Raw genomic sequence first — 26790 nt, 5'->3', positions numbered from 1 at the left:
TTATCACTTAGTAGAGACAATTATTTTTTGTTCAATTTGGGATAGTCTTACTTAACCACATGTCCTCAAATTCTAAGCTCTACTATCTGATTAAGGACTATGGAGGTTACACAGCCCAGAAAACAAACAATTCCATTCTTTAAATGAATTAACTAATTAACTAATTTGTCAGAGAGAGAGAGAGGGGAACAAGCAGAGAAGTGGAAGAGGGACAGAAGGAAACAGGCTCCCCATAGAGCAGGGAGCCAGATGCAGGACTCGATCCCAGGACTCTGGGATCATGACCCGAGCCGAAGGCAGCTGCTTAACCCACTGAGCCACCCAGGCGCCCCATTCTTTCTTCTAGTGAAAGTTCATACTAACCCTAAAATACTGTCCAATTTCAGGGAACACACCAGTACTCACTTGTTTACCCTTGGCCTTCGCGATGGTGTCAGAAATAGGTTTTTTCCTCTCCTTCACAGCAGTTTTAGAAAATAATTCCTCAAATTCATGACAATCTATGGATGGCTCTTCAATTTTTTCCCAAATAAGTGAAGCACTGGTGTCTCTGAAGTTAAGCAGAAGACCAATGAGACCGCCGTCCAACCGAACGCGAAGACATCATCATGAGCATACACAAAAACGAAGAACAGAAGGAAAGAAGGGCAAGAGAGTAACAGAGGATGAGAGGAAGTCAGGGAGGAAGGAAGGATAGCAGGAAGGGAAGACAGGCAAAAGGAGGCAAAGAGGGCAAGAGGAAGACGACAGGAGGAAAGAATACCTTTTTTTTTTTTTAAGACTGCCACTCATTTTATCAACTTGTTGAGAAAGTTAAAATACCATCCATACAGAATGAAACCTTTGTCTAGAAAAAAAATAATTGCCAGGAATTCTTAGTTATCAAGTCACTGTATAAAAAGGTAGAAGAAAAAACCCCTCAGTATAAGCTATAATGGCAGGAAATGTTGGATATCTCACAATTTCAACTTGACTCATCAGCTTGGTGGAGTATGCATGGGTTTAAAAAAGGAATTATTTTATAATCCAAGGTGGCATCCTCCCTCTCTCTACCACCTTCCTTCACCGCAATTTTATCTGACTTCAGACTGCAGGTTCATATCATACCACCTAAAAAGAGAAGACCTATTGCATTTTTTTTTCCAAAGCAAAGGAACAACAAAATAAAACAACTTCATAAAAGTATCTGGATAAAATGAGTTTGGAGCATGGTTTGAAATGATGTATCAGTGTATATCAGTGATACATCAATTACACAAAAATGAGCTGCAAAGTTAAAAGTAATCAAACTACAGACTCTTCTCCCCTGATGTGATTTGGGTGAAGAGAAAATTAATGTAACAGAGGAGGAGGAGGCCTGGTAAATGTCCCAGTCTAAATGCATGCCACATCATATAAAAAAAAAAAAAAATTCAAAGAATCATGAAAAGTTAGAACAAGGAAGCCCAGGGAAGTTTAAAGAGCACATTCTGTCCCCTGCTGGCATATTCCTCAGCCATGTGTCACAGCACTGTCCCAGGGATCAGGGGACATCAGCTACGGATGATACCTGGATAAGGATGGCACCAGCCTACCTGGTGGGAAGTATTCTTTTATAAATGTCATTCCCAAGTATGATTTTATGACTTGACAGTGCGTCACCGATTATCTACAGCAATGCCAGGAAATTCTCAAAACTCAATTATTTCACACATGGCATGCGGATATGTGTCTTTTTGTGTAGCCCATCTTGGAAGAGAAAGACTACTGCAAATAAAATGGAATAGTAAAACGAGACTGTGCCTTCAAAAAATGCAAAAAAGTCCATCTTGAGGATCTGATTTATATTTACAAGCTATTTTTCAGAGTGATGTTCTGGAACCAGACAATAGAGCATGCAGGCTAAGAAAAATACACCCCTCCATTTTTCCAAGATTGATGAGTAACTATACAGATACCTACATCTTATACACTGATATACATATGTCATTTGTCTTATACTCTGATACTTCTGGAGAAAAGTCTAAAATTTTAAATAATGGATACTTTAAAGACAAGTTTCAGAACAGTACTTAAAAATACATTAAATTGTAATTTCCCCAAGAGTTTTAAAGGCAAATGTTCCCTCGTATTGACAAACTGTGCACAGATGAGCGCCAATTCATGTTACCTTTTACTATGAAGTTGAATTCTCGTCCAATACAGAGGCTTCATGGGCCGACAAGGCTCTACTGGCTGCTTCCTACTCCCTCTGTCTTGGTTGAGCCCCAATCCAAACAAGCCAGCTGGCAACGGAGGAGGAAGAAAGCCACACACTTGTGGTGCTGATAAAGTGCTACTTCCAGCTTGAGGGGGTAGGGGAGGGCCTGATCCAGGAAGAAGAGGGGGTGGGGGAATGCCTGTCCCAGAAGTGGCAGGGGGAGCTGGAACAGATGCGATCCCCATACCTGGCAGAGGAGGAGGTGGAGGAATCCCAAGTCCAGGCAAAGGAGGGGGAGGAGGTATTCCCATTTGGGAAAGAGGTGGGGGAGGAGGTATTCCTTCACCTGGTAGGGGAGGGGGAGGAGGTATTCCCACTCCGGGAAGAGGCGGGGGAGGGGGTATCCCCACTCCGGGAAGAGGCGGGGGAGGGGGTATCCCCACTCCGGGAAGAGGCGGGGGAGGGGGTATCCCCACTCCGGGAAGAGGCGGGGGAGGGGGTATCCCCACTCCGGGAAGAGGCGGGGGAGGGGGTATCCCCACTCCGGGAAGTGGCGGGGGAGGGGGTATCCCCACTCCGGGAAGAGGCGGGGGAGGGGGTATCCCCACTCCGGGAAGAGGCGGGGGAGGGGGTATCCCCACTCCGGGAAGAGGCGGGGGAGGGGGTATCCCCACTCCGGGAAGAGGCGGGGGAGGGGGTATCCCCACTCCGGGAAGAGGCGGGGGAGGGGGTATCCCCACTCCAGGAAGGGGAGGGGGAGGAGGTATTCCCTCACCTGGCAAAGGAGGGGGAGGAGGTATTCCCTCACCTGGCAAAGGAGGGGGAGGAGGTATTCCTTCACCTGGCAGGGGAGGAGGAGGAGGTATTCCCTCACCCGGCAAAGGAGGGGGAGGAGGTATCCCCACTACAGGAAGAGGAGGGGGAGGAGGTATTCCCACACCAGGCAAAGGGGGAGGAGGAGGTGGTAGCATTTCTGTACCAGGCAGAGGAGGAGGCGGGGGGATGGCTGTACTGGGAGGAGCAGGCCCTGTTGTGCCAGGGAGAGGGGGAGGTGGGTGGAGCATCATGCCCACTCCAGGCATGGAGCCAGAAGACTCTATACAAGGCAGAGGTGGTGAGGGTTGGATGCTATGGCTGTTTTCAAAGGAAGAGAAAACAGAGTGTTGCTGGCTGGTTTCAAACTCAGTATGAAGAGAAGGATGGGAAGGTTGTGACCCGGCCTGTCTTTGATTGTCAGACCAGGGAAGGGACAGAGGTGGTGGAGGCAAGGTGGGTTGATGTGTGTCAAGCTGTACTGATATTCGCCTTGGAGACACAATCAGAGAGATCTCTGAGCAGAACTTTGTCTGAGGTCCAGAAGGTGAAGAGGGCAGAGCTGAGTCTCCATGTTCAGGCCCTGGGGGGCAGGGAGGACACTCCGGTAGTGCATAAACAGGAGGCAGTGTTGGTCTCCCACCCTCTTCCGTCGGGGACGTCTGGATGGACTTTGCCTGTAAAATCCTTTCATGCCGTACATCCTTTTCTCCTAACCTGAGAGCTTCAAGACAGACACCTTCTAAGGGTGCCAATCCGTTCTGAGCCCCGTGATGGCCACTGGCCACGTCCACATCCAGGGCAGGGTACTGCTTCTCCAGTGCGGCTATCTTGGTCCTCAGATCCTCGATGGTCTGTTCCAGCTGCTGAATGACAGTTGCTTGTCCTTCAGACTTCATGTCAAGAACTTCCTGAGGGGCAACAAAGTTAAGTGTAGTTAAGAGAAAATAAGGATAAAAAAACATTAAAATAATGTTAAAACTTGCCAAATATATTTGTTTGTATATATATTTGCCAAATACATTTGTTGTAATACTTCCGAAAGATCCCTCTGTAGAAAGTTGCTATTAGTATTTCTATGTATCCCTTCTTCTCCACCCTTTGACTTCAAAATGCTTTACACGCATTACCATAAAGTCCAAAGGTCTTTGTTTGTCTCATCTTTAAATGGTATCACTGAAGATTAGCAGACCACTGAGAACAGGAGAAAAAAATTCTGAATGACAAACCAATTTATTTCCAAGACAGCCTCCTCTCATACCTGCCCAGTAACACTTGCTCTTAACATACTCCCAAAAGGCATTTTAAATCCTTAGTTTTTTAAAAAGTTCTCACTACTTTTTAAAGGTAGTCACTGAAAGAAATCTCCAATAAGATTATTTGAAATAGCTTCGATATCCGTATGCATATGTATCATTTCACTTACATCACGTCTACTGCCATTTTAATCTTTTACCGAAGGCACTTCAGAAAGTGATACCTGTGACTCTGCACAATTTATAAAGACATCTGATAACAACTGTGCCTATGTATGGGTCACCTCTAAATGGTGCCTTCCTTTCCCAAGGCACAGAATCAACCAGACATCCTTTAAGAAAAATAGAATGCTTTGGCGTCCAAAAAGGGGGAAGCCCAATGGGTAAATTAAATATGAATAACAGATGAACAAGATGAGAAGAGAGGAATAAGCCATGGATGAGGAAAAAAAAAAGTAGGAAAAAAGGAATAGGAGAAGGTAAAAGAGATGGGAGGACAAACTCTGGCTGGGGTCAGGCAGACCTGGATTTCCTCATTCAAGGCTGGAATACAAGGCAGGGACAATGTGGGAGAGTTCTCCTACTGAGAGCTATTTCTCCAGAGTGTCCCAGGGCTTTCCATAGATTAACCCAATAGGGGCCTCCAGAAAGAGCCATAGTCCACAGACACACACATCTATTACCTTCCCCACACAGGAGCCTAAAGCTGCCAATCCAGATCTGCTCTTGGAAGAATATAAGAAATAATAAGAAATAATGAAAGAATAATTTAAGAAATAATACCAAAATTATGTTAAGTGTAAAACTAAACGTATATCTGGCTTACCAAAGGTTAGGGGATCCAAGAAAACTCTCCGCAAAATAAAAAATAAAATTTTTATTTCCCCTTTATTAAATCCAAAACAAATACCTACATAACCCACCTGCAATGGAAAAACTGCAGATGAACAAGACAGAAATGTTCTTTCTGTAAATATATTTACAATACTTACTATAAATGAAGTATTTTTGGTGCTACGTGTGTATTTGTTAAAAATCTTCAGAGCTAGTCCCCCATCCTTCCCATAGGGAGTAAAGAATCTATAAACTTAGTAGTTTTAATACTAACCCCTATTACTTTTTCCCTGGAAACTCTCTCTCTTACTATAACATTTAACTTGCTTTAGATCAGTTATGATGCTTTTTGAGAAGTACAGAGACTTGTAAATTCAGAGGTATGCTCCTTACATGAGGTACTCTATTTCCCTATTGTCATATAATGCTGCATGGCCCTTACTATGGAAGAAAAGTGAAAAGGAAACTAATTTGCTTTTCAACTAATAAAGGAATGTAATTCACTTTAAACAGTTAGTCAAAAATTTGAAAGGCACTTGGTATTTACTTGTAAAATAGATATTCATATATGTATTTAGATACTTTTTTGTTATTTGTCATCAATGTCTACACAAAAAACTAAAGTATTACAAAGCATAGTATATTTTCTAAATAGTCCATGGTAAAAAAAACAAAAACAAAAACAAAAAAAAACAACAACCTATAATGACCAGTATCTTTTTTGACTACTGTACTTCACTCCACTCTCCAATTAAGATGCTAGTAATTATAGAACAAACCAGAAGCCAAAAGACTGCTCCCAAATTAATCCCAATACAACATATAATTATTCAGTACTTCTTCCTTACCCTAGATTAGTAAAATGTATAGATTATTTTCATTTCTCTGGCGTAACCTTCAAAGTAAAAAGATTAGGTGATGAAAGGCACACAAGAGGTAAATTCTGGAACAATTTTCTAAACTCATTTCTTAAATTACTGAGGCCAGCTCTTGTTCATCATAGATTTGAATATAATGAAAGCACTATATGACCTCTCCTTCATAAGGCCATTACTCTCAGGAACAGGAAACATAATAGGCTTTCCTAACACAGAGGAGAAGAAGACAGAGAAACTTAGACAATATGCCAAATGGAGGAATTCATCCCAAATGAAACAACAAGATAAGGTCATGGCTAGAGATCTAACTGAAACAGATAGAAGTAATATACTTAGTGGAGACTTTAAACAACAATCATAAGGATATTCACTGGGCTTGAGAAAAGCATGGAAGACTTCAGGGAAACATTTACCATAGAGATGAGTTAAAAAACAATCAGTCAGAAATGAAAAATGAAATAACTAATATTCCAAACAGACTGAATGTAATGAACCCAAGGATAGAATAAGCAAAGGAATGAATAAGTGATATAGAAGACAAAATAATGGAAAATAATGAAGCTGAAGAAAAGAAAAAGAAGAATTATGGAACACAAGAACAGATGTAGGGAACTCAGTGACCCCATCAAATGTAATGACATTTGTATCATAGAAGTCCCAGAAGATGAAGAGAGAAAAGAGGGAGCAGAAAATTTACTTGAGGAAATCATAGCTGAAAATTTCGCTAATCTGGGGAAGGAATATAATGAAAGCAATACAAAAGGACATGAAGGAGAAGGAAAAGGAGGAATTAATCCTAAATCATAACACCCTAGCACAATAGCAACGTCTACATTTCTTTCTACATGGATTTATGCTCCCACATTTACAAGCCAACTAGTCCAACATAGCACTCAAAGCCAATGATCATAGAAGGTCATAGTACCAGTGACTGGAAAGATTCCTGAGATTTTCAGCCTTTCTAATTACTTATACAGCCAACAGGAAAAAGGTTTTTAAAAATCCCATTAAACATGATATACCAGAAAAAGACTTTTTAAATGGAATCAAGACAATTTGGCAGTTACTGTGGATTGACTTTCCCAATCTCCAGCTCCCTCTCCTTCTATGTGCAGAAGAGAAACTACATTTACAGGCCCCCTTGCAATTACATTCCTCCAATTAGATGCAGGTGCACTGAGATTTAGACAGTAGAATGAGAGAGGAGCCATGCTCCAGTGCCCCTAAATGTTCTGCTAGCGATCAAGACCTGCCAGTGGAAGCTGCTCTGGAACAACATTCCACAGTCCGCTCTCCAGTTTCCAATGGTAGCCTCAACGGCTTTAGCTTCCCTGGTATACCAGTTGTATATGATCCCTCTGAAAAGTTTCAGCCTAGAAGTGGATCTTTCAAACTTTTTTTTTTAAGATTTTATTTATCTATTTGACAGAGAGAGAGAGAGACAGCAAGAGAAGGAACACAAGCAGGGGGAGTGGGAGAGAGAGAAGCAGGCTTCCGCCCAAGCAGGGAGCCTGATGTAGGGGCTCGATCCCAGGACCGTGGGATCATGACCTGACCCGAAGGCAGATGCTTAATGAGTAAGCCACACACGTGCCCTGCTTTCAAACTTTCTAACCTTTTCATGAAAAAGTTAACTTTATGTTGTAAACCCTGTTTAATATATCTAGTATGCTGTCACATAGACAGCATGTCCACACAGCCCCTTGGGAGCCATTTTCAACAGCAAAACTGCCAACAAAAAGCACAAAAATGCAAACAACATGGCACTAAACAAGACATGAAAAGGACCCTCGGTTATAAGATGAGAATTGAAATAAGTAGGCAGAGTGTCACCTCGCTTCATCTCCACTGGGAGCGTACGTGTCAAACGACTCAAGTGTTTTGCTCCTCTGTGGGTGTCTGGGAATGACCATGAAAGCAACTGCAGTATTGATTTTGGAGTTACAAATACATGTTAGTGAGCAGGAAAATTTGCAGATATGACCTCGGGCGGGGGAGAGGATAAATAAATAAATTTTATATATATGTATGTATGTATGTGTATATATATATATATATTTTTTTTCCAGAATAGAATATGGAGGGACAAGGTTCCTCCTGTAAACACCTTGAAGTGATCTCTAAAAATGGTTACACTACTCACTTGACCCAGAAGATCCTACAACATCATGCAAATCAAGAAGTTCAAATTTTCTTGTTCACTTTAAGAACATTATTGAAACCACCCAGGGTATACATATGGGAAAAGCCACTAAGTATCTGGAAGATGTCACTTTACAGAAGCAATGGGTGCCATTCCATAGTTACAATGGTACAACAAGTAAGTGTGCCCCGGCCAAAGAGCAGAACCGGACACAGGGTCAGTGACCCAAAAAAGAAGGCTGAATTTTTGCTGCACATGATTAAAAATGCAGACAGTAATGCCGAACTTAAGGGTTTAGATGTAGATTACCTGGTCACAGAGCACATCCACGTAAACAAAAGTCCCCAGACACATACGGCCAGATTTGCGGAGCTCACAGAGTAACCCATACATGAGCTCCCACTGCCACACTGAGATGATCTTTACTGAAAAATAAAAAGTTGTTTCTAAAAGAAGAGTAAATTGCACGGGGGGGGGGGGGGGGGGGGGCGGTGGGCAGAAAAAAGATATCCCAGAAGAAAATAAGGAAACAAAACCTTACAGCATATAATTAAATTCAGCATAAAATAAATGCAAATAAAAGTGGGGTTTTTTTTAGTGGTAGGAAAAAAAGACCCTCTCTTCCTTAAATAAATAAATAAATAAAGCAATTATATCCTTATTTCTAAAACAATTTTTTTCTCCTAATGGTAAGCATGAACAAATTGTTAGAATTAAGATGATTTAAGTGTTAATTTTCTACAGCACAAACTTCTTGGCAGATGTATATAATATCACAACATAGGACATCTTTCATGAAAAGACAGTCATTTTTTTATAGCATTGCAGAAATTCATCCTTTTCCCCAGTGACCTCTGACAATCCTCTGATATGCAAACTTATCTCTTCAAACATAGATGTACGTCGGCGATCGTCTTTACCAAATCAACTAACTCCATCAGGTACTCACTGATCCATCACTTTTCATGTGAACCACCTTCCCTGACTTCAGGAAATTCTACACCTTCATCTCACCTTCCACTCTATTTGCATCATGTGGTTAAAACATCCACGAACAGTGACATGAACGGATGCTCCCACAACTAAAGCATGGTAGATAGTAACAGATGGCCCAGGTTAAGGGGGGGATAGATCTGGGGTTGGACCTAATTTTACAAGTGGTCAATTTATTAGAGTATATTGTTCTATTACATATCTTACTTGTTTTTCTTTTTTTTTTTTAATTTATTTTTTAAACAAAGTGATCACTGAGGGCACTCAGATAAGAAAAAGATGAGAAAATAAGGGAGTGACACACTCCCTACGCTTCACAGGTTTTCAAATGTAAAATACAGCAAGAACCAGAACAGGGAAGGGACAGAGGAAACAGGAGAACAAAACTTCAAAACTGACTTTGCAGTGGATATGGCAGAGAGAGCCGTGAGGTGCCAGGAAGGTGGTGAAGTCAACAACTTTACAGAGAGTCAACAGCTGGCAAAGACGGAAGGCTGACATTTGTGGAGGGAACGGTTTTGTAGAGATAATTATTATAGTTAAAGGACGTGGGAAAAAGTTGGAGTGAGAGACTACCTGCTTCTCACATTAATCCCAATGTAGAGAGAACAAAACACCAATTTGCTGAAATCCTGATTCCCCTCTATGACCCTATCTCTACCTTCAAAATCCCAGCCCAAGTCAGTGTTACCGCCCTCCTTTTCCATTGCAGGAAACAGAAGTTAAGCTCACCTTAACTTAAGCTCAGGCTTTCACTGATTAATCCATAAAATAAGGTCAGCCATCTATTCCTACAGAGTAGCCAAATGTACGTAAGATTTTTGGTTTTGAATTGAGCGGAGAGTCTTCAAAGAATCTTATCTGACCTTCCTTATCCGGGAAGGGCTGGCTGCTCCCAGGGTACCACCGATTCCATCGCCTGAGACGCTCTGTAGAGCTATTTGGTGAAGGCTGTGTTGCCTATAAGCAGTGAAGGGTTGGTTTCTATTTGGGTTATAGTTTTCCATTTTTTTCAAAGATTATTAAAGAAATTCCCATGGTAAATAATGGTTATTATCAAGAAAAAAATACTGTCTATTTTCTGGCCATTTGAACAAAAGTCCTCTCAGGGCCCACCCACAAACTCAGATTTAATCTCAAGAGCCTGTCAGGCGCACTGTGGTCCATGGAAAGCCGTTAAGTTGAGGGCCTGTTCCTTGTGTCCTGTGCCTGGTACTTAATCTTCTCCTCACGGGTATAACTAGATACAGGCCTATCAGATCCTCAAAGGATTTGACAGTGCTAAAACGTACTTTCTATTATCTCTAGACTTCTGCACTTTTTAAAAAAAAAAGACGGCATTTCCAGTAATTGCGCGACCGTTTACCCAACACTAATGGTTCTCACTATTAAAAGTTAAAATAAACAAAATTTTTAAAAGGAGAGTAGGAAAAAAGTAATCTTTATAATTTTGCGCACAATCCAAATAATGGGTATAGACCTATAAACGGAAGAAAGATAACAAATCTATTTTAGTTATTCAAAACAGTATCTAATATACCTTATATATTACCAATGTTGAGATTATTTGTATTTTAAAGTATTACTTCAATCCCCTAAATCATTATAAGTAGTAAAGTCCGCCATCCACTTTGGCTGAACAATTATATACAATACATCAGCCAAAATTCTTCTATTCCTGTATAATCTTATATGTGGGTGGTGACAGTTAGTTTTATAAATTGTTTGAACACTTGCATATCACAAAATACAAGTTTCCATGAAAAAATAAAATGTTCACCAAAATTTTTTTCGAATTACAAGATTATCTGATTCCCAGAAAAAGAAACATTAATGTAACATTAAGGCTAAAACTGTCAAAAAGGAAGCCAAGATATACTCAACTAAAGCTTTTGCTGAAAAGTTAATTTGCTTTGTCTTTGAAACTTTACGATGTTTATAATGTAAGCAAGATATTTTCAGAGCCTGGAATATAAAAAGATTATTGGTCAGTTAACAATGTGATAATTTATTCTGTAAGTGTTAATATGAGATATGAAATTTATTTTCTATCATATTCAGATTTCCAAGTTCTGCTAAATTCTAAGGCCATGTTATTGCCAAGTTAGGATACCTCTAGACATCTGTAAAATATAAATCCTACTCTTCACAGAAGCATATAAATTCTCTATTTGTCATGATCTGAATTCTAAACACCATTCTAATATAAGGGTTTTGAACAAACCAGGGGCATTCCAGATTTACCATAAGCCAAGACAAGCTACACATGATTCTACAGGAAAGGAAATCCAGATTTTAAATAGAAAGATTTTGGATAAAAATAAAGTACCAACAATTTCAAGTTTGAAAAGGAATTTCAAGAAAGGAGGTAACATCAGAACATACGGTAAGTAGAAAATAACTTACCTAGGTCTTCTTAAAGCAGAACATATTGTGGAAAAGAAGAGCTTCACACACACAGAGAGCCCAGATAGCACCTCTGGGACCCTCACAATGAAAAGATGATCTAGTGAAATTATCATAGTGTCAAACTGGAATCTCTTCCCATCCCTTCATTGCAGGGATGACAAATGTGAGGGAGAGGGATTCGTTAGAACTCATAACTGGCTGTATTCCTTTCAACATCTCTTTATTGCTATAGTTGATAACAATCTGATCGATGGAAAGTCAACACCATTATTCCCAAAACCAAAGCAGAAGTAATGTGTTTGGGAAAGAGGGTCAGGAAAAAAAGAGTAAGAAACAGTCAAGAAAACTTTCCTTCCTTCACACCCAACTAATCTCCAACATCAAAGACTTCATAAAAAGCAAAGCTTGGAGGACGTCAAATGGGATGGATTAGAAACGTTAGCCAGAAAGCTGCCTTTCAACCTCGCCGTTCTCCTGCAACTGCTGTCCCAGTAATCCCTCCTGTTCTTCTAATTTTATACCTTCTCCTTCCCATTTCTTTTACTCTGTTCCCTCCTTTGGACTTTTTTTGGGGTGTAGTTACTGTACACTTTGGGGTATAGTTACTGTAGGTTCGATAGACGAACCTACAGTAACTGAAGACTTTGTCCTTAGCCTACTATCCTCTCTATGTACGTTGGGAGAGGACACCAATTTTTATGTGTTTAGTCTTCATCTCTCTATGATTATTTCCTAGTTTTCCTGTCCCATCAATACTTCACTTCCAAACTGCGACGGCTTAGCTATCATCGCTTTTTGATTCCACTACATTTTCCTTAAATGTATAATGCATTTATTTCCAAAGAAATATTAGCTCCCTGCCTTGCAGTTTGCCTAGGCATACTAACATCCTTCCATCACTTTTTCTAATGCTCTGGGCTCATAATGTGTACCAGAATCACAAGGAGGACTTTTGAAGACACAAATTGCTAGTTCTGACCCTCAGAGTTTCCAGTTCCGTAGGTCTGGAGCAGGGCCTGGGAATTTTCTTTTCTAATCAGTTCCCAAGGAATGCTAACGCTGCTGGTCCAAGGACCACACTTTGAGAACTACAGTCCATGCCTACCCTAGTTATGGTGCTACCTTTGGCTAACTATTATTCCAACCCCAGGCTGCTGCCTTCCCTTTCAGCAGATCGGCACATTAGCACATTAGTAAGGTTCTCCTTACCTGACCGAAGGGATACATGGAGAGTTTAATACCTGGTCCTCCTTCCTGGCTCTCCTTTCCCTCCTCCCATTAATTCTACATTCTCGCACCAGGTAATTGTACCTTAAAATACCAACTCGTGTGCTTTCTTGCTCAAAAACTTATGCCTCTTATGCTGATATGCTAAGCATAAGACATTTTAAATCCCCTACTTGATTCATAAGGTCTTCATAGCTTATAGAGAGTAGATATCCTATTACCTACCCTGCCCTACTACTGTGAGGGTCACACTGATACAGTCAAAGATCATTATTCACAGTTGTTACACTCTGGGGAGCGAATAATTAATTAGTGAACGCTCAGCCATAGATCCTAAGGAAAATGCAGAGTTTGGTTCCTACGAGCCTTTGGCCACGACATTTTCGTCAACTGATAAATACATAGCCTTGTTTTCTCTACGTTTCTGTTTAAAGTCACTTCTCATAATATATATTGTGGGTTTTCTTGCCTTTGTACTCACACAAGAGCACTGTACCTCCCGTCTGAATGAAGCGTAACTAACGGGTGCATGGTCACACTCTCCAGCCCGAGGGAGCGCCAGCCACCCCGGCCGCACCACGCCCACGGGGCCCTGTCGACAGTGAGACCAACTGGAAGCACAGAGAGGCAAGGAATATGGCACCACATGGATTGCAAGAAGGTATCTGTTCATAGTATGAGCTGAAACGAGAAGGCAGAGTGTCACCTCGTTCCCCCTCGGCCGGCAGACGGCACGTAGGGCAACTCAAGTGGCTTCCCACTTTGCTCATGTCTCCAGATGAACATGAAGGCCTGTGAGGACTGATCTGCCAGCCACAAATACCATGGCTATGTATTCTGCAAATACAGCACCTATGAATAATGAGGATCAACTAAACTATGAAAGCGACTTTCCAAACCAGATATAACAACAATACTAGTAACAGCTAACATTTTGAGAGCCTACTATGTGCCAGGAACACATAAATTAATGCACTTAAATCTATGCGCTTAAATTAAGGCATTTAAATCTCATGAAACGCCTTATGATAAAACTTTATAGATGAGAGAACTAAGGCACAGAGGGTAAGATACTATGCTCAGATTTGCCAGTTAAAAGAATACGCGGTATTTATGCCCAGGGAAACTGGTCCAAAGCCCACATCCTCAATCACCATGGAGGAATAGAGGCAAATTTTCTACCACTCCCCAGGAAGCACCCTCTGCTCTAATCAGTGTGGCCTCCTACTAATTAGCCATTCATCAGATATTTTCTGAGCTCCTAAAACATGTCTGGTACTCTGTTCGATACAGAAAGGACAAAGAAAATAAGGACAGTCTCGGTTATAAGGAGCTCATGTCTATGAGACATGCAAAATGCAACCATTATGGGAAAGTAAGTAAGTATAGGGGTCCCAGGGTAGGGATGCCAAAAGGACTCTCCAGATTGAAGTCTTAGGGAAAGTGTCTAAATGGAAGTAAAATTTAACATGAATTTAGATTAATAAACAGGAATTAACTAGATTTTTAAAGGGGGTAAGGGTAGGAGTATGAAAGAAACATACAAAAAGAGAGATATGAAGGATCCCAATCTTAGGTTATTTTTCAGAAAACTGGGGCATTTTTTCAAGGCTGGAACAAACCAAATGTAGGAAATGGTGGGTGGGAAGGCTGAAGACGGAGGATGGCAAGGAAAAGCCTCCATGTCAGACTCAGGAGTCTGAATTTTCTTTCTCAAGTGCTAGGAACAGTCATTAAATGAGCCTTAGCAGATATCAGACATAAGTAAATCTGGATTTTAGAAAGATGACTCAAGGCATTGTGGAGGAAAGATTAGAGGGGATTAAGAGAGGAAATACAGAGCCTTCCTGGGGACTATCCCAGCGATCCAGATAAGACCGGCCCTGGGCAGAGGCCAGGGAGATGGAAAGCAGCCCAGTCGCCAGAGGAATAAACTGAGCCATTTCTTAACATCACCTGGTCACCGGGATGACTGTGCCTGCCCTGTCCTTCCCCAAACCCCCAGCCAAAATGCCACATTCACTTTCACTCTTGTGCCTTTTTTCTCTTTTCTCATCTGAAAGTCTCAGTCTCCTTCCCTCCACCTGTCCAAAAATGATCACTCTGAAGTCCTGATCCAAGCTGCACCCTTTCTTAGAAGTTGTCCTTAATTATAACTCAGCAATATTCCTCTTTTTCCCCTTAAGTTCTGCAAAACAATATTATACTAAATGCCTCAGCAGAATCATGTGACATCTAACAAATCATGTCCTGTATATGGAGACACCTGGGACCTCATAACCATGTGTATTTCCCTCAGTACCTGCCACAAACACCTTGAACACAGCACTTCAACAGATGTCCAATAAAGGGTAAGCCCCCTTTGTACGTTAGGAACTTTTATCGGCTCAGCTCTTCTAGTTGCTCGAGCTGTTTGTCATTCTCTACAGGACATCAACAATGCCGTCTAGCACAAATGAGGTTTACACCATCTTAACACTCAACAGAGCAAAGCTATAATCATTCCACCTCCCAGCCCTAGTAAGAGAAAACAAAACGTAATTCTTTCCTCACATTCTCATCTCAAATTTTAACTGTTCTCCAGATGCTAACTTCTTTTCATTCTTAAAATTAACAGAACAGTTTTTCTCTTTATTTCTGGAGTTAAAATGTCTACATTTTTCTCTGAGCTAGATGGGGCTTTCCATAAAATGAAAATATATTTTCCAGAAAAAAAAAAAATTTTTTCCCCTGAACATATTCTGGTAAATACCTTGCCCAAATGTTACCCATTTTCAATGTCAGCACCTTCACCAGAATGTACTGTATCTGCATCTCTACCCTTCCCAACCACCTCTCACCCTGCCCCACGCCCCCGACTCACTGGGTCAAAGTGTTTGTGAAACATCTAAGAATGACCAGTCTGAGGTAAACTTCAAGGATGACCAGACTGACTCGTGTTTTCTCCCCTCAGCCATCTCTCTCCTGCTCTCATTTAACCCCTATTTTTCTTACCCTGGTTTATATTTTAGTTGTTTACTTGTCTTGTAAATCATCATTTTATAGGTTTTTAATAACCATGGAAACTCATATTGCTTTTTGCCTTAGTTTAGAAGGAACTCACATTAAACAGTTTTTTCCAACCTTTTGATATGTGTGATATGTTCCAACAAAAAAGTGGCTTCTTGTTTTTAAAAGTCTTCATCATTATCCTTTCAGAATTAATTCACCCCACACCTTTCTTTTGATCTGACCGATAATTCTTTTATTCTCTAAACTTTCCGATGCCAAGACACATGTGAGTAACCCCTCAATCACCATCAACTAGGCCACCTCCCATCTGTTTCCTTGATTTGTCCCCAACTAAAGATGCTTCTGAAACGAATAATAAATTGTGCTGAGTGGTTATTTCATGAAGAGCACTATAACAGACACTGTAAGGAGAACCAGTGGGAAAGAATATTTAATTCCTCAAATAAGTTTGCAATCAAATTAGGCATCAAGGGGGACCCAGGAGGTGATCAGAGCAGGATCCTAAGAGAAAAGTGTGTAAGCCAATTTCAAAGGAGGTTAAAATTGGACTGAGATAGGATTTTGCTGGTTATCTCAAGTCATAAGCATTTTGCTGACCTTTGAGAATTTATCTGCATATGAACAATACAACATATGGGGTAAGAGCACTGATGCTGTTTAATTTCTTTTTATTTTATTCTTTTCTTTAATAAAAAATTACTATTTTAATAGTAATACTTGTAGCGAACTTTGTAATAAAGTAATACTTTGTAATAGACGTGGCTCTTCACAATTAATAAAAACCATAAGTGCAGAGAGACTCAACCTTCAACCACCTGATATTATCAATTCTTACCCAAAGCTTGAATTTCTAAAGAGCAAATCTTATTTATTTATTCTTGATCTTTCATCTAGTCCATTTGCATTAGAAAGGTGCGAGCTGTTTTAGGAAAAATGCTTCAAAACACAATTGTATATGTACAGTTAACCCCTGATCAGCATGGGAGTTAGAAGCACACAGTCAAATATCCGTGTATTACTTTTGACTCCCCCTAAACTTAACTACCTATAGAGTGGAAGCCTTAGCCATAACTTAAACAGCTGATGAGCACACATTTTGTATATCATATGCGTTATGTACTGCATTCTTAGAATAAACTAAGCTGGAAGAAAAGAAAATATTATTAGGAAAAATCATAAGGAAAATACATTTCTAGTACTATATTTATGGGAACAAAATCCACATTTAGAGGAACCTGCACAGTTCAAACCCATGTAGTTCAAGGGTCAATGATAATTTCAAAAGCAAAAAGTAAGTTAAAAATGTGGCAGTAGCCAGTTTTGCTCTCATATCCTAATCTTTAATATAGGAACAAACACTCTTAGAGATAATTATATATTGTAGAATATAAAAGGGTTCACAGTTCAGTATTTCAAATACCAAAAAAATATAAAACAGAATTCAAAGTCCTAGTACAGCTCTGTTTTTTAATAATCCTTTTGACATAGCAGATTTTCAGAGCATATCACTTGAAAACAAATAATCAATAGATGAGGTCCTAAATAAGGTAGTTTTATCTGAAAGCCTTCTAATTCCAAAGGGCCATCAGTAAAAGCCCTCCAGGAGAAAGCTACAGCTCTTTCTTTCTGCTTGAATGCCAGCTGTGTTTGCTTTAAGCATCAGACTCTCTCGGGGCAACGCCACAGCCTTCCCCTCCTTTTAGTTGAGAAAAGGCTTTATGAGTCATGTGTTTTTTCTAGGGATATGGAGCTCTCAGAATTATTAAGTACGGGGAGAGACTAAAAGTCAAAACTCATTCAATAAATTCCAGTGTGCTCAGATTGAGAGAACAGGTGCCTGAACTCACATCTGAAGAAAAGCTTAGAGGGCGATTCCCAACCTGGTTCCTGCCTCTGACTAAGCAGTCCTGGAGATCTCGCATTACAACCACAGAAGAACGCGGGCAGCCTGGGATGGGCCAGAAACGCTCTTCTGTTCATCATTCATACAGAACAAACTGGCTTAAAACCTCACATTGCCTCCAGTAGGGGTAATTTTTAGAGATACAGAACTGCCATCTAGTGACTAAGAAGAAAAACGCAAGATGCTTTACATGAAAATAAAATTGTAAGGTGTTTTTTGTGTGTGTCTTTTTTTGTTTTTTAAGAGCAGTGAAACACTGACATTAGCCAAACTGGCACACTTGAGCATACCAAAGTTATACGAAAATGTAAAAATGTATCGGCAAACTAATGAGGCTCTCTATGTGCCTCTGAAACATATCTCGACATCTGACCCCTACAAATGATATAGTTGAAATGTAATAGAGTAACTTTTAAAATAAACTTCTCATCTACGAATCTAATGATCTTGGCAACAGCCATAGGGCAAATACTCATGTAAAAGTATAATTTTTTAATCATAGTGTAGCGAACATGAGGTACAAAATCAGAGACTTACACTCAAATCCTGGCTCTTAACCCTTCCTTAATTTTGTGACTCTAAGTAGGTGAATTACTATAAACATCTTTTTCTGTATCAGCTAAATATGAATTATAAGAGTTACTTTAAAGGACTATTGTTAAGAATCGCATAAGATAATACAGTAAAAGAGTTATGTACACAGTAGATTGGCAATTAATTCTAGTTTCCTATATCTCTTTGAAGGCCAGTTACTTTAAGCACTTATGAAACCTATGTATATCTAAGAAAAGAATCAATCCATAAGTAAACTTATAACAAAGAAAGTAATCGATGTCATTGTTGAGGACTTAACCTCAATTGCTTCCAAATATCGTTTCCTCTCAATTAATTGTGTTTTCTAGCTTCTAGAAAGTTCACTGGCAACAAGGAAAGAAGATGTGAAATTTAAATCAATCTATTTCGCTCTTGAGTTTCCAAAGCTGTAACATCAAACATTTGTAAATCACCCAGGGTATCAGGTTTTCTGATTATAATATATTGTACCATGGTTCACAGTTCGTGAGAAATAGAAAATTCACTATAATTTTACACACATGAATAGATATCTTGATCTTAATACATAGAGCAATGTTGTACCTGTTTATCATTTTTAATAATATAGATTATGCTTTGTTGAGGCTTTCTTCGGCATTATCATATATAACAAAAATTCAGTTACATATGCCCTGGAAATAAGAATTTAGAAAAATGTAATATATTATCTCAGATCACAACTTAGTCATACCAAAAAAAAAAAAAAAAGCTGTGAAAATGAGAGGATATTTTGAAGGCAATATTTTCTTAATTATTTCTGAATTTATTTCACTTTACTCTTTTTATTTTTCTTCATCTCAATCCCTGCTAGCTCTTCATTACACAGTTAATTAAATAACCATCAGCGGAGAACACCAACCATCTTCAAGTACCCTGATCTCATGTGGGTCTCCTCTCTGACAAAAAGCTAGGAGAATATGTTTTATGACACTACCCTTAAGAGTGTCCTTAATCTTAAAATAATGGCCAATGTAGCTACATTTCTGAATAATAATAATAATAATAACATATTATATATATTATATATATTATATATAATAATATATAATAATTATTATAAATAAATATATAATATATCATAATAATAATTATTATTATTATTAATTTAAAGAGAGAGAGTGCACCCAGGGTGGGAGGGTACAGAGGGAGGGAGAGAGTCTTAAGCAGCCTCCACGCCTCACCTCAGTCTCAGGACACTGAGATCACGACCTGAGCTGAAACCAAGAGTCAGATGCTTAACCGTCTGAGACACCCAGATGCCCCAATTATTATTATTTTTTTAATGAAGTATAGTTGACATAATAGTTTCAGATAAGTAAGATAGGTGAAGGGGATTAAGAGGTACAAACTCTCAGTAATAAAATAAATAAGCCATAGCAATGAAAAGTATAGTATAGGTGTCAGTAATATCGTAATAACTTTATAGCTGTATTTTTTTAAAGTAGGAGTTAAGCTTTAAAAAATAAAGCTCTTGACCAATGTTATATCCTCACTTCTCCTCCAGGGGGAGCACAACTTTTCATGAACAAGGCAGGACTGGGGCTTTCTAAAAGGGAAGCTATTTTTTAACTTGGAAACGTTCTCAAAAACGATCAGATTCTTTAATTTTACAGAGAAAAATACTATGTCCCAGAGAGCTTAGTATGTTGTTACACACTATCCAGAAACAGAGCTCGGCCTAGAACACAACAAGAGTCTTCTCTTGGACTAAACCGCTCTGGAGGAGAGACTCTTCTTACTGATAATTTCTAGTACTAAGTTATTTTTGAAAGATTAGTTGGGAGAAAGTAGTAATACATTTTTAAAAAAATGGTTTTGTATCCAAGAACAACTGCTATCCACACTTACTATTCCATATAAGTTTTTCCTTTCTTGTAGTCTTTTTTTTTTCTTTAATAGTATTTTCACATAAGAAAAAAAAACAGACAATTTAGCTTTTTTAGTAACCAAAAAAAAGGTTTCTGTGGAAATTAAACAGACACTAATGTTTCATCCACCAAAGCAACTTAATAATATGATCTGATTTTAGAAAAGCTCTGGCATTTTTTTTTAATTCGTATCCATGTGACTATTAGCTAAGTTAGGCACATCTCCACATAGTATCTGGAATGGCCATTGTCTCCTGCCGGAGCCCAGCTGCCATCAGGCTCAACTCTTTGGCCAGACTGAGAACGACACAGCTTCTAAAAAGCCCGTACTCAGTTCCATTTCAAGGCTGATTTTCTTTGCAAGCCTGAATGGAAGAAAACATCCCCTTCCACCTGACTGGATTCCCCTGAAGACTTAAGAGAAATAAGGGTGGCCTAAGCTATGAAAAAATAATGATGAAAAAATAAATCCGAGTCTGTCACCATTTTAAGACAAGTAAGAGAAAAAGTAAGAAAGAAAGAGAGTAGGATTCGACATCCTAATAAGCTCTTCTTACCCGCTCAACAGCATCTGAACTTTTTTTTGGAGTTTCCAAAACAGCAGACTGAGATTCTGGTTTGGAAAAGAAGAAGACAGTCAGTATTTTGAAGGAGAAAATTTCCCCCATTTCCTCAATCAGAAAACAAAACTAACTAAAACATATCTTTAACCTGAAGTACCCAAAACATCCAATTAATCTCCAATTATACTTCTATATTACGAGGACACGACTACTTTTCAGTATATATATCACATATACGACTAACACTCACGTCATTATTTTTAAAATTAGAATAGCCTCATGTCCTTCTTGACACATCAACCATAATTATTGTTCTCAATTGCCAGCTTTTATTTTGTGCCAGGAAGTACCTACTGAAACGTCCACTTATTGTATTATTCACTTAGCTAAAGTCTGTAAGCGACAGAAGCCAACTCACCAATCTTGAAAGATAGAATTCGATCACCTTACCTACCTACTGACAAATTACCTTCTAACTTCTCTACCAAGAGGCTTTAGTAATAAGTGGTTCTGAAGGGATTTCGTTCATCACTTGAGAGCCTATGAGACTGCAAATTCATGCTGGAAAACCTAAGGGATAACCAATTCCAGGGTCATTTTTTAAGCTAAGGAACAAATTTCTTCTAAGTGAAGCTTGTGTGAAAATTTAAAAACAAAAAATAAAAACAGAGTGGCCTTCAGAAATCCCTGGCGCTCCACGGACCACAGTCTGAACACCATTTCTCATGTCCAGTGTTCACATTTTACAGCAGAGAAATCAGAGGTACATAACATAAGCAATTGGGGGGGAAGCTGGAGCCATTGCTCCCCACCCCCAACGGCATGAAGACCAGACCCTTGACGAGAAACAGCAGTCGCTCTGGAGAATCATCTAGACATTCCTGATTTCACAGCATTTTAGTTGACACCTGTGACAATGCTATAGAAAGAGAAAAGGTGCCCATCATTTAAATTTTATAACATGTTGTTAAAAGACATTGGAAGTTTCCATTTCACTGAGATGAAAGCACCGTGTCTGCACGGGCCCACTGACCTTTCATCTGTCCACAATCCCTGACCTCTCTAACCACCTCTGCCTTTTCCCACCCACTCACTGTGCTGTGGCCACAGGGGCCTTCTCACTACCCTTTAACCTGCTGCCATGCTCCCTCCACAGGGTCTCTGCTGAGTGGAATACCAGCCTGTGCCCCCCGCCCCCCCGCAACCTTGACCCCTTCCTTAGGGCTTTGTTCCAGACTTCCTGGCACTCTTTTTAAGGAAGTGGCAATCCCACCCAAGGCTAGCCCTCCTCATTCCCTCTTACTTTCTTCCTAACATGGAACATCACAGAATATACTACAGAATTCGCTTGTTTGCCTCCTAATTTTTATTGCTCTTTCTCTACTGGAACATAAGACAGGGGTTTTGTCCTTTTTTCCCATTATATCCCCAACATCCAGAAGAGTGCCTGGCACACAAAGGTGCTTAAAATATCCGCTGGGTCATTGTAGGAAGGAATGGAAAGAGTGATCAAAAGAATAATGAAACCATGAAACAGGGTATCCTGGGAAAGGGAAAAGGGGAGTAAGATTTTGTAAGGGGCAACACAGCTATCGCTCTGCCTTTAACTACCTCTGCACCTCTGCTTAGGGTCTATCTTTCAAAACAAAAATCTTTGAGAAGAGCATGAAGTAGTCACTTACCAACAGATGTCACTGTGGCAACAGAATGTTAAAACAAGTAGCCTTAGAAAGCAAGCAGTTCCCCAGACAACTAACTGACTTTGCCGAGGTAATGGAAAAGGGATTCTTCTTTCTTATACTGACAAATCTCTACACTGACCTTACCACAGAGTTAGCCGATTTTGAATAAGGATCCCAACATCAAAGCCAACCAAGCAGTTAACATTAGCAAATCCAAACTCTTGAACACTTCTTTTTTTCTTAGTTACCTCCACATCCCCAAACACAACAGACTCTAGATAAGGTCCTGCAGCTTTGTTTTGATGGGGAACACTTTTCTCCCTCTTCTTTCTATTTGGGTGTGTAGGGCAAACCCAAAGGATCTTGGGAGGGAACACGTGAGTTCTTTGCATTAGAAATACACACAGCGTTTCCTAGTGTTTCCCCTATAGCCCTAGGCCTGGTGACCTGTCCAAAAAAGCAGACCTCTGGGGTCTGATGGCAAAGAATGCATCCAGTTTACCACAACAATGAACAAGGCAGACACTCAGTCACTCTTCTGAATCCTCCTTCTCCCAAACCTCTCCTTTCCCTCCATCAAATTCCATGGTGACCGAGTTGCATTCATGCCCCCAACCGCATCTCCCACTATACTCCTTTCTCTGAATCTGCATCTTACAACATCTGAGAGAAATTTATGGCAAAATACTCTCTTCCAAATCATAAACTGAAGCACACGAGTTCTAGAGTGCCAAGATTTTATGATGAAAAAGTACAGAATAACTGGACCGCAAAACAAAGGTGAAATGAAGAGAACAAAGAGAAAAGAAAAATAAAAGTTAAGGAGAAGGCAAATAAGAAAGAGAAAAAACAAAGAAGGCACAGGAAGGAGAGAATAAAGAGAAGCATGAGGACAGAGTCGTGGGAGTAGAGAGAAAAGGACATGCTTGCAGCAAACGATGAGTAAGCTGGTTTCTGAGTGTCTGCTCAAGGCTAGGGTCCTTGGGCAAGTGAATCTGAGAAATCCACTTAGTTCTAACATTCTTAGAATGATCACCTCAGGGACAAACGCTCATGACACTTGTTGCCAACACCCACCTCTTCCAGCATCCGGGCTTTCGGGAATTGCCTTCCACTCAGCTTTGGAACTGACAGTCCCCATTACGTATTCATCAACCAGGATGGTTGTTTTTAAAGAGTAACCCAGTGAGAGCCCTCTCAAAGGTACATTTAAAACTGCCAACTCCTTCTCTCACCCTTTTTAAGAATTCAGAAACTAGACTGTTTAAAAAAAAAACAAAAAAACACACACACAACAACAACATCACTGTGAAGCAAAGTAGGAGAAAGAACATTTCTGGCAAAACTTTAAGTGTTCTAAATAAGCGATAATCTAAAATTCTGGGCTCCCCACAATTCCAAATATGTTTCAGAAATGACCTCTGTATCATCACAAAATAAGCCTAGGACTTGTAAAACAAAACACATCAGATGAGTTTTACATTTACAGAGAGAAATAAGATATGCCTCTCTGCTATGAATGGAAAATAAATTAAATCACCCTTTTAAAGCATTTAAAGTATGCCTTCTAAAAATGAATTAAGCAGTCTCGAGACAGTTTGACACTAAGTAAAAAGGCACTTACAGAAAATAATTTTAAAAGTTTCTTTAATGGTATATACATCAATTTGATTCAAGTCTAGTCAATTTAATTGAGAAAGAACTTATTCAACTTTATTTAAATAGTATGACTTCGGTTAGCTGCCTAATAAATGGGCGATGTTTTTAATTCTGGTATGCCATGTCCTTCCATAAATGAAGATGGAGTTAAACATGTGATTTTCCTAAAAGGGCCCAACCCTACCGTCTGCTTATTTGATTATCTCACAGTATGGATATGCCCTCATTGTCAACAAAGGATACTGACACACAAGACTGAAGCTGCATATCTGAGAGAAATGCAAGCCAAAATCACACACACCAAAAAAAAAAAAAAAAAAAAAAGAGGAGGAGGAGGAAGAATTATCTACAGGAGAAGGAGACACGGTCAATCTTTCAGTCTCTTCCAGCACATTTCATCCCTTGATCAAGTGGGAAGCGGAGAAATAGAACACTATCTAACTCTTCCTGGGTTCCTTACAGAATTTCTTCATTATCCCAACTGAACACTTGTTAAAGCATTCAGACTGCTACTCCTGGAAATGAGCTGATGATACTGTTTGCATTGTACCACACAGAATCTTATGAGGAACCATCAGAAACACTTATTTTTTATATAAAAGGCCAGAAAAGTACGTCAAAAAAGGCCAAAAAAGCAACGCTAACGCTGTTACTTTTAACCTCATGGACACAGGGGATGATTATAGAATTGTCCCCACTTCCCACTTTGCTTTAAACCTGAGGAAAAATCTCCACCTACCTTTGCAAATTCCAAGCGCTTCTGCAATACATTTGCGCGCTACTTTACCCTGGCTTCATTTTATTGTTCCATCCTAAATCCCTTCGATTTAATTTCTATTGTAATTCTTTTGTATAGCTTAGATATTTATATGCTGCTCAAATCTTTTCTGGAGCTAAGATGGGTCGCACTGCTTTCAGCCAGCTTGTAAGCACGACTTTTAGCATTTCTATATAAAAAGTCTCTGCCACGTTTCTATCAACTCTCCTTGCAAGTTTCCTTCCGGACTTTCTGTCCCCGGATTGCCTTCCTAAAGGCACTCCTCTTGGCCATTTACATTTTCAGAGAAAGAGAAGGGGCTTGATTTTCTAAAACACAATAAGAACGATCGATTCCCTATACACATCTAGACACCCTGCACCTAGTCTTCATAAATTTGAAAACTGGAGTTAATTATCTCTTTGATTTCTGTGAATCAGTGAATAACTTTTGAAACTTGGTATTGAGCCCAGAAAATGGCCCATGGGCTGTTTCAGCAGACACACACACAACCCTCCCTCAACGCTTCCATGAATGTGCTAAGTAGATATTCATTCAGATCTTTTTCAACAAAAGATCTTAATTTACTGGCTTAAATATTTAAACATATACTATGTGCCCAGAGGTCTTGAAATGTGGGGAGTCTCCAAGGAAGACAGATATGTACAAACAGAAAAATTATAATGCATAAGTAATATGAATGATACAGATAAGAATAAAATGCCATGGGACTCAGAAAAAAAATAAACACAGAGGGTGTTGCATCATATAAGTAAAGAAAAGTGAAGAGAGAGAAGATAAAGAGGAAACAAGATAAATGGAAAGGTTTTTTTTCTTATCCATGTTTCTACCACCAAATCTTGTAGAACGTTCCTTCCTGATTTCCTTTCCAACTAGCCTTATCCTTCCAGGAGGCATTCTGTAGCTTCAAAAGGTCAATTTTCACACCTCGGGCTTTTCTGTGGAGACAATGCCGACTACAAAAGATTCCCAAGAATCTGCAGCCCTTCTCCTGCTCACTGGCGGGGAGAGACACCAAGGCTTCACCTTGACCTCTCACTTCGAATCCCTATAGAGGAGGGCTGGTTCTTTCATTATATGAAAGGTGGAGAAAAGCCTCTCTTAGAGAAGGAATTACAAAAATATCTAAGTCAGATGCATGAGAAGTCTGCATTAGCTGGACATGTGAATTAGGAATCAATAATAAAAATGGGCCACAAGACAGAAACAAGTTTTCAGTTTTCTAAGATGTAACTGAAAATCCCTCTTCTTCAAAAAGAAAAAAGTCATTGAACCCTTTTATTTTAAACTAAAATCGAAAGGGCCCACATTTTGCAAATACTGGTTTCAACCATGACGTCACTCCACAGCAATGTATGGCCATAGTCATTAAGTGTAGGGCAAATTGTCCATTACTATTAATAATTATGCTGTCAACGTTTCACCAAATACATATATTTTAAAGCAGTAGATTCTATGTAAGGTTTTTGCTGTATTACTGACCCTCTCACTTACAACTGACTGACTGAGTAGAAGAGAGAGAGTGGTATGGCCCTCAAAATGAGAATGGCCCATGGAGTCACAGCAGAAAAAGTTTAGAAAATGCCATTAGACATACTGCATGGAGCACTGGGTGTGGTGCATAAACAATGAATCTTGGAACACTGAAAAAATTAAATTTAAAAATTTTTTTAAATTTAAAAATTTTTAAAAAAGAAAGTGCCATTAGATCATTTGGACAAAAGAATGCTATATGGCCATTCAAGTTTTTAACAGATCAACTGGAGAAAAACAAGTCACTACACAAAATTATCTTCTACTTACCTCCATCTTCCCCTTCAAGAATGCATATTATAAAAGGATACAAGTTACTATTTTAAAAATTGCTTGATCTGGCATTTTGCAAGCTACACCAAATAACAACGAGAAAACGAAGTTAAAAAGTTCCCGGTATCAATTCCAACTATCCTCTCTAACCAAACTAAAATTTAGATTATCAATAGCTTTCCATCCAGTCCTC

General features: G+C 39.4%; 1 protein-coding gene across 1 annotated transcript in view; it reads right to left on the bottom strand.

Moving 5' to 3' along the window:
* Window positions 1-26790, bottom strand: part of FMN2 (formin 2) — a 359646-nt gene that overhangs the window by 245782 nt on the left and 87074 nt on the right. The window contains exons 4-7 of the mRNA XM_047705078.1: window positions 26595-26606; window positions 20667-20722; window positions 2150-3903; window positions 406-550 (exon numbers count right to left, since the gene is read on the bottom strand). Of these exons, the coding sequence (XP_047561034.1) occupies window positions 406-550; window positions 2150-3903; window positions 20667-20722; window positions 26595-26606 (1967 nt within the window). The remainder of the gene's footprint in view (window positions 1-405; window positions 551-2149; window positions 3904-20666; window positions 20723-26594; window positions 26607-26790) is intronic.

This window comes from Lutra lutra, chromosome 15 (assembly GCF_902655055.1).
Source record: "Lutra lutra chromosome 15, mLutLut1.2, whole genome shotgun sequence".
Taxonomy (NCBI): Eukaryota; Metazoa; Chordata; class Mammalia; order Carnivora; family Mustelidae; genus Lutra; species Lutra lutra.
Note: the sequence above shows the minus strand (reverse complement) of the source record. Positions and strands in the feature narration are given on the sequence as shown.